Consider the following 13,433-nt stretch of genomic DNA (forward strand, 5'->3'; position numbering starts at 1 on the left):
ACGGTACAGTGGGGAGTTGAACCTGCATGGTCTGGCTCCAGAGCCAGCTCATAATTGCTGTGTTGCCAATAATTACATTTCATCCCCCTTTTGGGGGAGAAATGAAAAACATTGTCAACACACAGTGCTGGGCGGCAGGGGTGGCAGGGACAGACACAGTTCCTGGGAATGTTTATGTTTCCTACCTGTTGTCTCTGAGGTTTGGGATTTGGGGTACTGTTTGCTGTTAAACTTTTACCTTTTTTTCTACAATGCACATGTCATTTTATAATCAGGAAAAACAGTAAAGCTATTTTAATTTGGAGTGGGGGTGAGGTTATTTTCTTAACCACAGCTAAGTAGGTTTTCCTGTGCTTTGCCCTGGAAGTTGAGTAGTAGATTGGTAACCTTGCAGCTGTGATAAAGAACAAGGTAGGGGACTTCCTTGGTGGCGCAGTAGTTAAGAATCCGCCTGCCAGTGCAGGGGACACGGGTTCGATCCCTGGTTCGGGAAGATCCCACATGCCGCGGAGCAGCTAAGCCCGCGTGCCACAAGTACTGAGCCTGCACTCTAGAGCCCGTGAGCCACAACTGCTGAGCCCTCGTGCCACAACTGCTGAAGCCCATGCACCTAGAGCCCGTGCTCCGCAACAGCTCATCACAATGAGAAGCCTGTGCACTGCAACAAAGAGTAGCCCCCGCTTGCCGCAACTAGAGAAAGCCCACGCGCAGCAACGAAGACCCAATGCAGCCAAAGAATAAATTAAAACAAAAAAAAAGAACAAGGTAGATGTGCTGATATGAAGAATCCTAAGATTGAATAAAACATGAAATGTAGAGGCGAACGTGAAATATAGAGGCTTACGTGTACTGTGGTTCTGATGGGTTCTGTGTGTGTGTGTGTGTGTGTGTGCAAATGCACATGTCAAATGCAGAACATTTTGAAGGATACTTTCAAATGTATTAGTACTTGTGCCCTTTGGGGAGAAGAGGAATATTTTCTAACTTTTCCTTTTTTAACTTCATTATATTTTTTTTATTGTTGTAAAAGTGCCTGTGAGTGTGTGTGGGTGTGTATCTATATATATAGTGAAATAACAGTACTCAGAATGAGAACTCCAGAAATATGTAGATTTTAATACAGATTCGGATTGCCCTTTTTTTTTTTTTTTTTTGCGGTACGCGGGCCTCTCACTGTTGTGGCCTCTCCCGTTGCGGAGCACAGGCTCCGGATGCGCAGGCCCAGTGGCCATGGCTCACGGGCCCAGCCGCTCCGCGGCATGTGGGATCCTCCTGGACCGGGGCACGAACCCGTGTCCCCTGCATTGGCAGGCGGACTCTCAACCACTGCACCACCAGGGGAGCCCTCGAATTGCCTTCTTTTGAGTTAAACTCTGGAGCATTTTGTGTTCTGTTGTAACTGGGGAAACATTCTCCAATAGAGTGTGGTATTTTCAACAAGATTATGAGCTTCCTGGGTAAAGATACAAGGCAGTGCTTTTAATTATTTTTTGACTAAACAATAAGTTCATGTTAAGAAAACACACACACTTAAAAAGGTATTGATATGAAAAGGATAACACTGAAAATTCCTCTTCTGTTCCTCCCTTCCCGCAGCCAGCTGTCTTCTCAGAGGCAGTGTTATCAATTTCTTCTGTATCCTTACAGAGATATCCTATACATACACAAGCAGGTACATTTTCTTCCTTTTTTTTTTTTTAACACAATGGTTATACCTTGCTTTATTTTCTCACTTAATATATGTACATTAGAGATGATTCCACATGTGAAAAATAAGCAAACCCTTCTTCTTTTTTGTTGGAGTACATGGTATTCCGTTCCATGGAGGTGCCCTACTTGACTAACCAGTCCCTACCTTTCAGGCTGGGCCTGGTCCTTTGCTCTTGTAAACAGTGCTGCAGTGAATAACCTTTTGCAAATGGGTATTTCTAGAGGAGGAATTCCTGGAGGTAGAGTCTGTGAGGAAGAGAGTTTGCGTGTTTGTGATTTTGATAGGCGTTACCAGGCTGCCTCTCACTGCCATCAGCACTACGTAAGAATTCCTGTTTCCCTGCGCCTGCACCCTCACCCACGCAGTGTTGTGATCAGAGCTTTGGTTTTTCGCCAGTCGATAGATGGGAAGTCTTTGTTTTATAAGAGGTTTTACATTTTTAAGAGCCCTTTATTTCTCACTGATTTGTAGTTACCCTTCATGGAGTAGGAGAACCAACCTTTAGTCTGTGATAAAAACTGTAAATATTTTTCCTGGTTTGTCATTTGTTTTTTATCTTGTTCACAATGGCTCTTGCCGGGCAAGGCAGGTATGTGTTATTTTGGGAGAAGAGGAGTTTCTCCATCTCTCTCTTTTAAGGACTTCAGGATTTTGTTCTGTACTTAAAGTCCTCCTCCACTGCAAGATTATTTTAAAAACTCACTTAAGATTTCCTTTGGTTCTTTTTATAGTTTCCTTAAAATCCTTTTTATTATGGAGAAAGTCAAACATACTCAAAAGTAGGATAGTATAATGAAGCCTCTGTACCCATCCCCCAGCTTTGGCAACTGTTGACTCACCCGGTTTTGTCTAGACCCCATCAGCTTCCTTTGCTCTTGCATTACGTTTGAAGAAATGCCAGATACTTTATCACTCCATCTGTAAATATTTTAATGGGTATCTCTAAAGATGGGAAGTCCTTTAAAAATACAACCACAATACTATTTTGATACTTGAAAATTGACTACTTTAAAATATCTCAGAGCCCTTAAGTGTTCAAATTTTCAATTGTCTCAAATATTATCATCTTTTTTGCATTTTGTTGGACTTAGAATCCAAATAAGGTGGGGAGGGACAAACTAGGAATTTAGGATCAACAGATACACAACACCACATATAAAATAAACAACAGGACCCACTGTATAACATAAGGAACTATATTTAATATCTTGTAATAACCTATAATGGAAAATAATATGAAAAAGAATCTCTCTATATAACTGAATCACTTTGCTGTACACCTGAAACATTGTAAATCAACTGTATTGCAATTTTAAAAAATGAAAAAACGAGTACGATGAAGAGAAATAGATTTAAAAAAATAAGAGTCCAAATGAGGTATATATAGCAGTCATAATCAATTGTCTAAGCCTCTCAATTTATAAGTTCCCTCACTTCCCTTCCTCTTTGCCCCCATACCTGGGCTTGTTTTTGTCTTTGAGATTTGTTTGTTAGAGAAAATGGGTTCTGTGATTTCCTACGTCTGGATTTTCTTACTGCATCCTCATTGCAGAGTGTAATATATTCCTTTGTATGTCTTGTAAATTGGTACTAGGATCTAGAGGGTCAATAAGATTCGAATTCTTTTTTCAAGTATGTGACTGGCATTGTATTCCATCAGAAGGCAAGTAGTGTCTGGTTGTCTTTTGGATGCACTGTGCTTAGATGCATTAAATTATTAAGGATTGAAAAACGATGTTCTAATTCTATTATTCCTTTTTCATTTATTTCATTTATTAACTGTCCTTCAGGATCATCCTTGCTTTTGCATATTGCACTAAATAATAACCTTGTACACACGTGCACAGGTGCAGCTAGAGAATGGATTCGCAAAATGCGACTTCTGGATCTAAGGGTAAATGTATCTTGAAAACTCTGTTGAAGTAGAATTTCTCACTTATAAGATGAGCAGAAATGCAAAAGTTGGGTAATTGATTCTGTTTGTGAGACTGCGGAGAACCATTACATTCATATATATTGCTGGCAGAGGTTTAAATGGTACAGTCCCCAGTGGAGGGAACTGTGGCTACATCTACCAAATTAATTTGTCTTCCTTTATGTGTGGAATTGAGCATTTTTTTCACACATAAATGGTGTAAGGGCCATTTATATTTTTCTATGAGCTGTGTATTCCTCTGCCCATTTTTTCTGATGGGTTGCTGAGCTTTTTCTTGAGTTCTAGATGCTTTTTAAGATTAAAACTTTGTGATAGGAATTGCAAAGATTCTTCTGTAGTTCATGTTTTATATATTTAGTGATTTTTGGTGGAAGTGATGGTATGTGTGATATGGCCAGTTTGATGCCACCACATCAAATAACTAATGCTTTCTTCTGATTATTCTTCTATAAAACACATAAAGAAGCTTTGATCTGGGTGAGTTTGGGTAGAAAGTTTCTTAAAATCATCCCAACCTCCAGCTGCTTGATTACAGCATGGCCTCAGTTCGGAGGATTCCCTTGGTCCAAGTATTCCGAGAATCGTTGTGCATGAGTGGAATAGAGGCTGGGAGGAGTAACATGGAAGTGGATGGTACAATTTGATTGGTTTATTGTAAGTATTCAGGATTTCTTCCCCCTTGCGATTGTATAATTGCCCTTTGTTACACACAGATTTAAGATTATTCTAAATGTTTCTTGGAAATATATTCCTACACTCAGTGAATTTCTGTTTACATTTCTGTTTGCCTTGGAAGTTTCTCAAGCTACTTGTCTGGTTGACCAGTTAGAACATTCCTCTAAGTGCATCATATTTCAGGATGACAGATACAAACCCATTTTAGGAAAAACATTTTTAAAAGAACATATCGATTTTACTGGTAGTTTATTCTTGAAATTTTTACATAAGAAAATTAATTTTCAGCCATTCTCGATGGGTGCTACCGGTTCTTTTTTAGAAAATTCTTCTACTGGGAAAAGATCTTTTACTAGAACAACTGTTAAAATAAAACCTTCGTAGAACTCAATCATCTTCACTCTAATCCTGAATAGTTTATCAAGCACATTGCTTGTAAACATTTAAGGAAACAAACCAAGTTTATTTCCTTACTTGGAAATTTTAAGAGCAACATGCCCAAAACATAATTAATTGATCCATGTCTCCTTGGAAAGAGTTTTTTTATCATGTGCAGCTGTCTTGGACCTCAGCCGTGCCATATTTTAACAGTTTACTGATGGCACAGGTGAAACTATGGAAAGCATGCTTATCAGGCTTTCTAATGTCTCAGCAGAAAAGGATAAGGGATAATTGGATGGTGGTTTAGGAATTCAGAAAACTCTTAATAGGTTGGAGCAATGGGCTGAATCTAACAAGATGAAATTTTACGGGGATAATTTAAGATTCTTTATTTGATTCAAAATAACAAGGGAACAAGCACAGGCCAGGATTTAGCAACGGCTGTTGAAATCACAGATTGATAGAAACTGAAGAGCATTTACGCCTTAACCACTTATAAAAAAGACAAATACATCTACATATATCAGTGGTATAATAATGCTCTCAGGGTCTGTTAGAGTGAGTTCTGTTTCTTCTGATGATCTTGTGGATTAGGTAGAGACAAGGTATAGGAAGTCATTAAATATGTAAATTTTATATAAAGTGTCAAGAGTATCTTGAAGTAAAACAAGCTTGCCATTTAAAAAGATAAATTAATTTTATAGAAATATCACCTACATGCAAAACTTCAGTTCTCAAGGGTGTCAGATTAATAAGGGATCCTTCAGTCCCCGAATTTCTGAAGGTTTACATATTTTACTCATTTTTTTGATTGAGTGTCTCTGCTTTAAAGATGGGAGAGCTGCATCGCGGAAGGTTTACTGCTTTTTCCCAAGATTTAATTGTGATTTATGTGAAAGAAGCAGATGTGTAAGAATGGGAGCTTGTCTTCTAACCCCCATATGAAATTTTTTTGCTGCCAGTTTTTTTGCTATTTGGAACTGTTTAATTCTCTATTATTGTACATTTTAGGTTTTATTCTTCAAAATAGGAAATACAGCAATGAACTTATGTACAGTGTTTTTTTATTTAGGATGTTTTCTTAAAAAATTCTTTGGTTTGGGATTATTGGTTTGTATCAACTTGGACTCTCTAGATTGCAACTGACAGTCTGAACTCATAAGCACAAAAGGAGATGCACTCGTTACTGTGAGTGAACCGTCCACAAGGGGAGAAATGGCTTTGGGCTTGTCCTTCAGGTGCTCTCATCAGGATACTGCTTCTCTTCCTCATTCCATTCTGCATTCCCCCCACTTCATTCTTCAGACTTGTAGCCGCCGGCAACATTTTCAGAGAAAAAGACCCACTCTCCCAGCATCCCTGTCGCATTCTGATTTTCCCTGTTTGGCTTATATGCTCACCAGTCATTTGGAGCCAGGCAGGAAGTTTCCAAAAGGAAGGGATGTGGAGCAAAGTAACAGATGTTTAAAGCATGGGTCCGAAAGAATGAGGTATGTTCAGGATGATGGGTTCTGCACACATCAGACAGGTGTGTGTGGCATACTTAGAATTCTGGAACGCTTAGCGCCTGGAACACTTAGATTAAAGCTGTGAATCCACTGTTTATCTTACTATATCTAGATAAAATAACTTATATATAGGATTGCTATCTACCAGCCATTCGCTTCCTCTGTAATACTTTTTGAAATCGCTGTTTGAAGAGATTAATTGTGGTTGACGGTATGTATTCAGTATACGGTATGAAGTTATCTACTGTGTGGAAATTTAGCTCTTGGATATACTTGGAGTCATTTTTTAATGTACAGCTAACATTGGAAAAGGCGGTGTAGAAAAATGACCTTTTCTTTCAAAGACCACATCAGAAAATAGTTGGGCAGATTGGCAGTTGAGGTCGAGGTCAGCATCTTTATCTGTGTGGGTCCTGTAGTGGCGGTGAAGGCAGGAAGGTGAGGAAACCTGGAAGCCAAGGAGGGACAGGAGACAGAAGGAGTGGATAATAGGAGGGTGCCGGAGGTTTCCAGTCTGGCCTAAACTTTGTAAGAAGAGTTACTCTTATAGGCTGAATGGCCTTTTTTTTTCCTTCCTGTTGACATTCACGCTCATTTGGGGACGTGCTTTTTTTTTTTTTTCCGGTACGCGGGCCTCTCACTGCTGTGGCCTCTCCCGTTGCGGAGCACAGGCTCCGGACGCGCAGGCTCAGCGGCCATGGCTCACGGGCCCAGCCCCTCCGGGGCATGTGGGATCTTCCCAGACCGGGACACAAACCCGTGTCCCCTGCATCGGCAGGCGGACTGTCAACCACTGCGCCGCCAGGGAAGCCCTTAAATCTTTTTGTTCTCCAAAGTTAGTCTCAGTTATAATTCTTAAGAAGCATCTCTAGGTTAAAAAAAAAAAAGTCCTAAACCAACGTGTTAAATAAACCTATAGTGTTTATAGACATTTTCCACGGGTAAATGTTCAGTAATACTTAAATGTGTAAGGGAGTTTCCATTTTTTAATTTTTGGCTTGTTTCACATTCTGTTTCACCAAGTTGTAACTTTAGTAAAAAGAGGCTTTAGTTTTCTCTATCTGCGGGTTAGTTGGGTTTAACCCGATCAAAAAAGTTGTTAACCAGGATTCTTAAGGAACAGGAACAAAAAGCAGGTTCCTCATCTGGCTCTCCTCAGCTTGCCAGGCCCCGCCCCTCCCCGGGAAGCTCGCTGTCCTGGGGGGTGAGTCCTGGCCTGGGGACCCCTGTCTCCCTCCTCAGGCGTTTATCTCCTATCTGCCCTCATTGCACGAGGGATTGAGGTGGGTGTGGCATGTTTTAAAAAAATAGTCCCCAACGTGGCAAGCAGAACTCTTATCTACTTTTGCAGCTGTGTGATGAACATACCTCGGCTTCGTGTCGTTGTCCTTTGTAGTGACCTAAGGAAAGCTGGAATGCTTCCAGAATTCTCACTGTCCCTGAGCCTGGCTTTCAGTCCCCCTTCCCAGCCTCCCAGCCTATAGCAGTAAAGGATCTAATGCTATTTCTTTCTTTTTTTTTTTTTTTTGCGGTACGCGGGCCTCTCACTGTTGTGGCCTCTCCCGTTGCGGAGCACAGGCTCCGCACGCGCAGGCTCAGCGGCCATGGCTCACGGGCGCAGCCGCTCCGCGGCATGTGGGATCTTCCCGGACCGGGGCACGAACCCGTGTCCCCTGCATCAGCAGGCGGACTCTCAACCACTGCGCCACCACGGAATCCCTGATGCTATTTCTTGACTGACAGACTGTACACTACCATTTGTTTCCTTCCAACATTTTATTATGAAAAATTTCAAGCATGTAGAAAAGTTGAACTCATTTTCCATTGGGCACTGTAAATCCACTATCTTGTAGACTCTATAAATAACATTTTACTTACTGTACCTGCTTTATCACATATTCCTCCATCAGTTCATCTTATTATTTTTGATGTATTTCAAAATAAATTAGTATTGGGGATTTTTTCCCCCTAATCTTTTATCACAGGAGGTGAATCCTTGATTCCTGTTATAAGGATTTCAGACTCATTAAGCAGGTGTGGAGAAAGAGCCCTGGCCAGCAAAAGGGCCAGCACAGTTCTTGCCATATGGTCGGTGTGCAGCAAATACTTGTTAAAGGAATGCAGTTCCATTAGGCTAGTTTGTCTAGCCCTGTAGGCAGACTTCATTTTGCCTCATAGGACAATTACTTTTAAAACAAACCATGTTAGCTAGGTTCATGTGGCCTCCAATTTATAAGGTGGACTTGCTTCTATAAGATAGTCCATGAAAGACAGTTATTTAGAATTTGAAATGGATTAAATATATGTAATATATTTGTTATATATCATAAAAGTATATGTAAAGTATTTGTATTTTTACAACAGTGGTTGTCTCTCTTGGAATACGTGCCTGGCAGTTATTCCAAGGAACCCACATCTCTGGGTTGGTGCCTCAAGGATCCGCTTCAGGAAGACCCTGAAAGGGCAACCCCACCTCACATCAACCAGAACAGCTTCCCTTTAGTCTGTTTTCTATGAAATTCAGATTCCATTGCAAGGAGAAGTGTGAAAATCACAGCTGCTCAGGTTACCCGACCACTATGCCAGAGCCCTAGGTAAGCCGTCGTATAGTAGGAAGTGTTCTGGTAGAAGAGCCCTAGGTAAGTCGTCGTATAGTAGGAAGTGTTCTGGTAGAAGAGCCCTAGGTAAGCCGTCGTATAGTAGGAAGTGTTCTGGTAGGAGAGCCCTAGGTAAGCCGTCGTATAGTAGGAAGTGTTCTGGTAGAAGAGCCCTAGGTAAGTCGTCGTATAGTAGGAAGTGTTCTGGTAGAAGAGCCCTAGGTAAGCCGTCGTATAGTAGGAAGTGTTCTGGTAGGAGAGTATGGACGTATCTTGCTGCCCACATCTTACATTTCTGCGTTTAGCTGGCCAGGGATGCTGCACTCTCAAAATTTATCCTAGATAAAGAACAGTGAGAGTTTTCATAGCAAGGGATTAATCTGAAGATGATGAATCTGATGTGGGTACCTATTTATGTGTCCGTGGAGATCCCTCAGGCCCTGAGATTGCGTGTTCCCAGAATGAACAGTATCTGTATTTCTACTTCTTACCTCCTAAAAGAAAGGCCATGCTCTTTTCCGCTTGATGAAATGGGTTTATTTTCAGTACGTTGGGGGCCGATGTCTAAATGCAGTGTGGGCAGCTACCAGAAACCTTCCCTGTTTCCAGAGCAGAGCAGGGCTCTCACCATTGGTTTCATTCTTCCTCACAGATAGGGCTGATGAATCATTTTGGTACTATGTCTTCCTTTCTTGCAAAACAACTGCAGTCACGGTCATGATGTGTTGTTCACACCAGCACACTTACGAAGTGAACGGTATAGGTGGTTCTTTTTTGACTGTTACGTTTACATTTGTAACTTCCTCTTTTCTTCTCTACTTCCAATAGGCTCGGGTTATGTATGATTTTGCTGCTGAACCTGGAAATAATGAACTGACAGTTAATGAAGGAGAAATCATCACAATTACAAATCCGGTAAGAGAACTGTTAGGTTTAAATCGGTCCCTTAAGGACTTATTTTTAAGATTTTATTTTTTTAACAGGTTGATCATTCAGACCCACATGAATTTCTTTCCTGTTGCTTGTGAAGTATTGATATTGAAGTAATAATCTATTACATAAACACTGAGAACAATTAAGACCCCCTAAAAAAAGCTGGATGGGGCTCCATCAGGCAGAACTGGAGCGACATCCGGGACAGATCCCAGCTGGACACAGGTATAGGGATCAGAAAGTGACCAGTGTTGGTTAGCAGCCTCAGCTACCATTTATTCATGGCCTGTGAGCCAAGTGTTTGGCTAAGTACTATGCATATATTTTTTGATGTATTTTCTCTGTGAACTGTGTGAGGTAGGTATTTTTAATCTCTTTTTACAAATGAGGGTAATGAGCCTTAGAGAGGTTAAGTAACTCGACCAAGACCCTTCTGCTTGTAAGTGGCAAAACGGGATTCAAAACCACATCCACTGGCCTGTAAGCCCTGCTTTTTCTTCTCTGCAGGGGACACTGCAAGTAAACAAGCGTCCCAGGAATACAGGTATATATACGCCAGTAGGAGATGGGCTGAGAAAACAGGCTCTTAGAGCCAAACAGACAGGACCTGAAGCCAGGCTACAGCCTTGGATTTCATTTGGGAAGCAGTGGATTCACCTAAGGGTTTTGCTTGGTTTTATTGTTGATATTGTTGTAGGGAGGTGACATGATGAGACCTGCACTTCAAGGAAGTTAATCTAGCGGAGGTGTATTGAATGAATTGGTGTGGCTGGAGCCTAGGATCATGACCTTGGGTAGTAGCGATAGGAGTAGAAAGAAGATGGATGCAGGAGGCTCTGGAGAGTCAGACCAGGAGGACTTGGTGCCTCATTAGATACTATTGGTGAGAAATAGTCGGGGATCCCCCTGAGGTTTTTGGCCTTCACACCCAAGAGAATGGTGCAAATGAATTTATTAAAGTACGTAAGTCAGGAAGAAGAGCTTATTTTTTAAATGTTGAGTTTAAAGACTAATAAATAATCAACCCTGTCCTATAGCTTTGCATCAGTTTAGAAATAGAATTGCAGAGCTAGAGCTGAGGGCTGGAGATAGGCTGGCTCCCTGGACATCTTTGAGCAAGCATGTCAAGAAAGGTACCAGGAAGGCCAAGGAGACTCTGGAAGAGGAAGGAAGAGATGCACCTGTTCCACCAGGTGGGAGGGAGTGGGGACTATGGCAGCACAGAGACCAAGGAAGGAGAACAAGGAATGACCAAGAGGATTGCGGTTTCTTAATGTTGATAGTATTTTTTTAGACCTATTTTGTATGTTTTAGATTAAAAAAAAAATTACTGGTTATAAAAAGTATACGTAGTTTTATATAATATGCCAGGTATATATAAGTAAATAGGTTCTATTTTTAATCATAGAAGAGATTAAAGATTCTTTTATCTACTATTGATTTTTTTTTTTAAATGAAGAAGCATTCTTCATTTCTTGGTAAAATAGTATTTAAGTTGCTGTTGTGGTCAAGAAATGGACAAAGTTGTGGCTTAAAATGACTTTTAAAAAGAATATGTCATCTAGATTCAGGTAGGTATTAACTAATTAGGGTATGATTCATGAATTTAAGATAACGCTTACTATTTTAAGAGGAAAAAGTAGGACTTTGCTGAAGTAACGTTGAAAACTGGGAATCCTGTTATAGAGTATGTTATTACTGATATTTAGTTTATTAATATTACTTATCCAGGAGAGCTAAGGGAGTATGGACCAGTTAGTTTTCCTAAGCAACAGGCAATCCCAGAGCTTAGCGGCTTAAACAGATAATCGATGGCTGTTGCTCGGGAATCCACAAGTCAGCGGGTGGTTCTCCTCACCTGGGCTCGCCCGTGGGTCTGCAGTCACCCAGTGCAGGGCGGGGGCAGAGTACTCCAACATGGCCTCATCTGTTTGGCATTTCTCCTGCTGGGGGTTAGCTGGCAACGGGGAGATTGGGCCTTGTCTCTGTCATCATCTGGCAACTCACATTTATCCTCATAGTAGCTCTTTGGGAAAGAAGAGCGAGCTGAAGTGTACAAAGCTTCTAGAGGCCAGCTCTGAACTCACCCCATATTATCTCCACCTCATTCTGTTGGCCAAAGAGGTCACAAAGGACAGCCCAGATTCTAGAAGTAGGGGTGTGCATTCTACCTCTACCCCTTTGCTTTCTACCTCTCGACAGTCAGAGCTGCAAACCATTTTTGTGATCTACCACAGACCAGTAAATAGAAAGGAACTACAAAATGATGGCGTTCTATTAATAGACTGTTTTTCAATTTTTGATCGGTTGTTCAAGTTTGAGTTTTCTTTTTAGATTATATCATTTTCTGATGTAAAGAGAAGGCTTAAGAATTTAAAAATTTGAACAACGTTAGCTCTGCAGGAATGAAAAGGTTAATATTAATTACTTTTTTTAAAAAAATAAATTTATTTATTTATTTATTTTTGGCTGCGTTGGGTCTTTGTTGCTGCATGTGGGCCCCCTCTAGTTGCAGCGAGCGGGGGCCACTCCTCACTGGGGTGTGCAGGCTTCTCATTGTGCTGGCCTCTCTTGTTTTGGAGCACGGGCTCCAGTCGCGTGGGCTTCAGTAGTTGTGGCACGTGGGCTCTATGGCGCAGGCTCAGTAGCTGTGGCGCATGGGCCTAGTTGCTCCGCGGCATGTGGGATCCCCCCGGGCCAGGGCTCGAACCCATGTCGCCTACATTGGCAGGCGGATTCCTAACCACTGCGCCACCAGGGAAGTCCCTACTTTTTTATGTATAACAATTCCCAGAGCAAAATATCTGCAGGAGGGCTTCCCTGGTGGCACAGTGGTTGAGAGTCCGCCTGCCGATGCAGGAGACATGGGTTTGTGCCCCGGTCCGGGAAGATCCCACGTGCCGCGGAGCGGCTGGGCCCGTGAGCCATGGCCGCTGAGCCTGCGCGTCCAGAGCCTGCGCTCGCAATGGGAGAGGCCGCAACAGTGAGAGGCCCCAAAAAAAGAAAAAGAAACTGCAGGAAATTCCAACTATAATCTTTTTTTTTTTTTTTAACCTTTTTGAGGATGTTGGTGGAGGATGGCTGGAAGGAAGAAACAGCAAAGGAGAACGAGGGCTTGTTCCCACAGACTACGTTGAGGTAAGAGCTTACTGTCATTTATTAATTAAATCTGGTCGTTGTCATATATCTTTTTATGAATTATCAACTTAAAGGACAGGACTGGAAGATAATGAAAAAATTCCATTGTAAGAGTAATACATGCTGATTATATAAAATGTAGAAAATACATTGAAGTAGAACCAAGAAGAAATATTACCTATAGACTTAGGCTCCAAAGAGTGACTTCAAATATTTAGATTAAGTTCCTTTCAAGGATAGCAACTTTTAATTATTCTGAATAAAAGTCTCTATTTTTCCCTTTGCTAATATTTTGTAGCAGCTGCTGCCTACAATACTGTTTACTGTAGAATTGATTCACAAAGTTTAAGTAGCAGACTGTTTGAAGTAGCTTTCCTCTCCCTGTGCTAATTTAGGACATCTCTCTCAGTTCCTTCTCCCACTCCCAAGGACGAAGGGTCTTGGATGGGCTGCTGTGAGCTATTGCCTGGTTTAAGCTCTGTTGTGATAGATGCCAAGGATAGTGCACAGCCCCTGAATGAGCCCTCCCTGCCTGGGACACACCCACTCAGCTG

The 13,433-nt window shown here is 41.5% G+C and overlaps 1 protein-coding gene across 4 annotated transcripts in view; it reads left to right on the forward strand.

The window, feature by feature from the left end:
• The window catches only part of SNX9 (sorting nexin 9), a 136,921-nt gene that overhangs the window by 74,306 nt on the left and 49,182 nt on the right, over positions 1 to 13,433 (forward strand). For 3 of the 4 annotated variants that reach the window (XM_060283783.1, XM_030853065.3, XM_060283784.2), the window contains exons 2-3: positions 9,637 to 9,723; positions 12,805 to 12,879. In XM_060283783.1, coding sequence (XP_060139766.1) covers positions 9,637 to 9,723; positions 12,805 to 12,879 — 162 coding nt within the window. Of the gene's footprint in view, positions 1 to 4,262; positions 4,302 to 9,636; positions 9,724 to 12,804; positions 12,880 to 13,433 lie in introns of those variants that run through there. The other variant, XM_060283782.1, reaches the window with a different exon arrangement.

This window comes from Globicephala melas, chromosome 14 (assembly GCF_963455315.2).
Source record: "Globicephala melas chromosome 14, mGloMel1.2, whole genome shotgun sequence".
NCBI lineage: Eukaryota > Metazoa > Chordata > Mammalia > Artiodactyla > Delphinidae > Globicephala > Globicephala melas.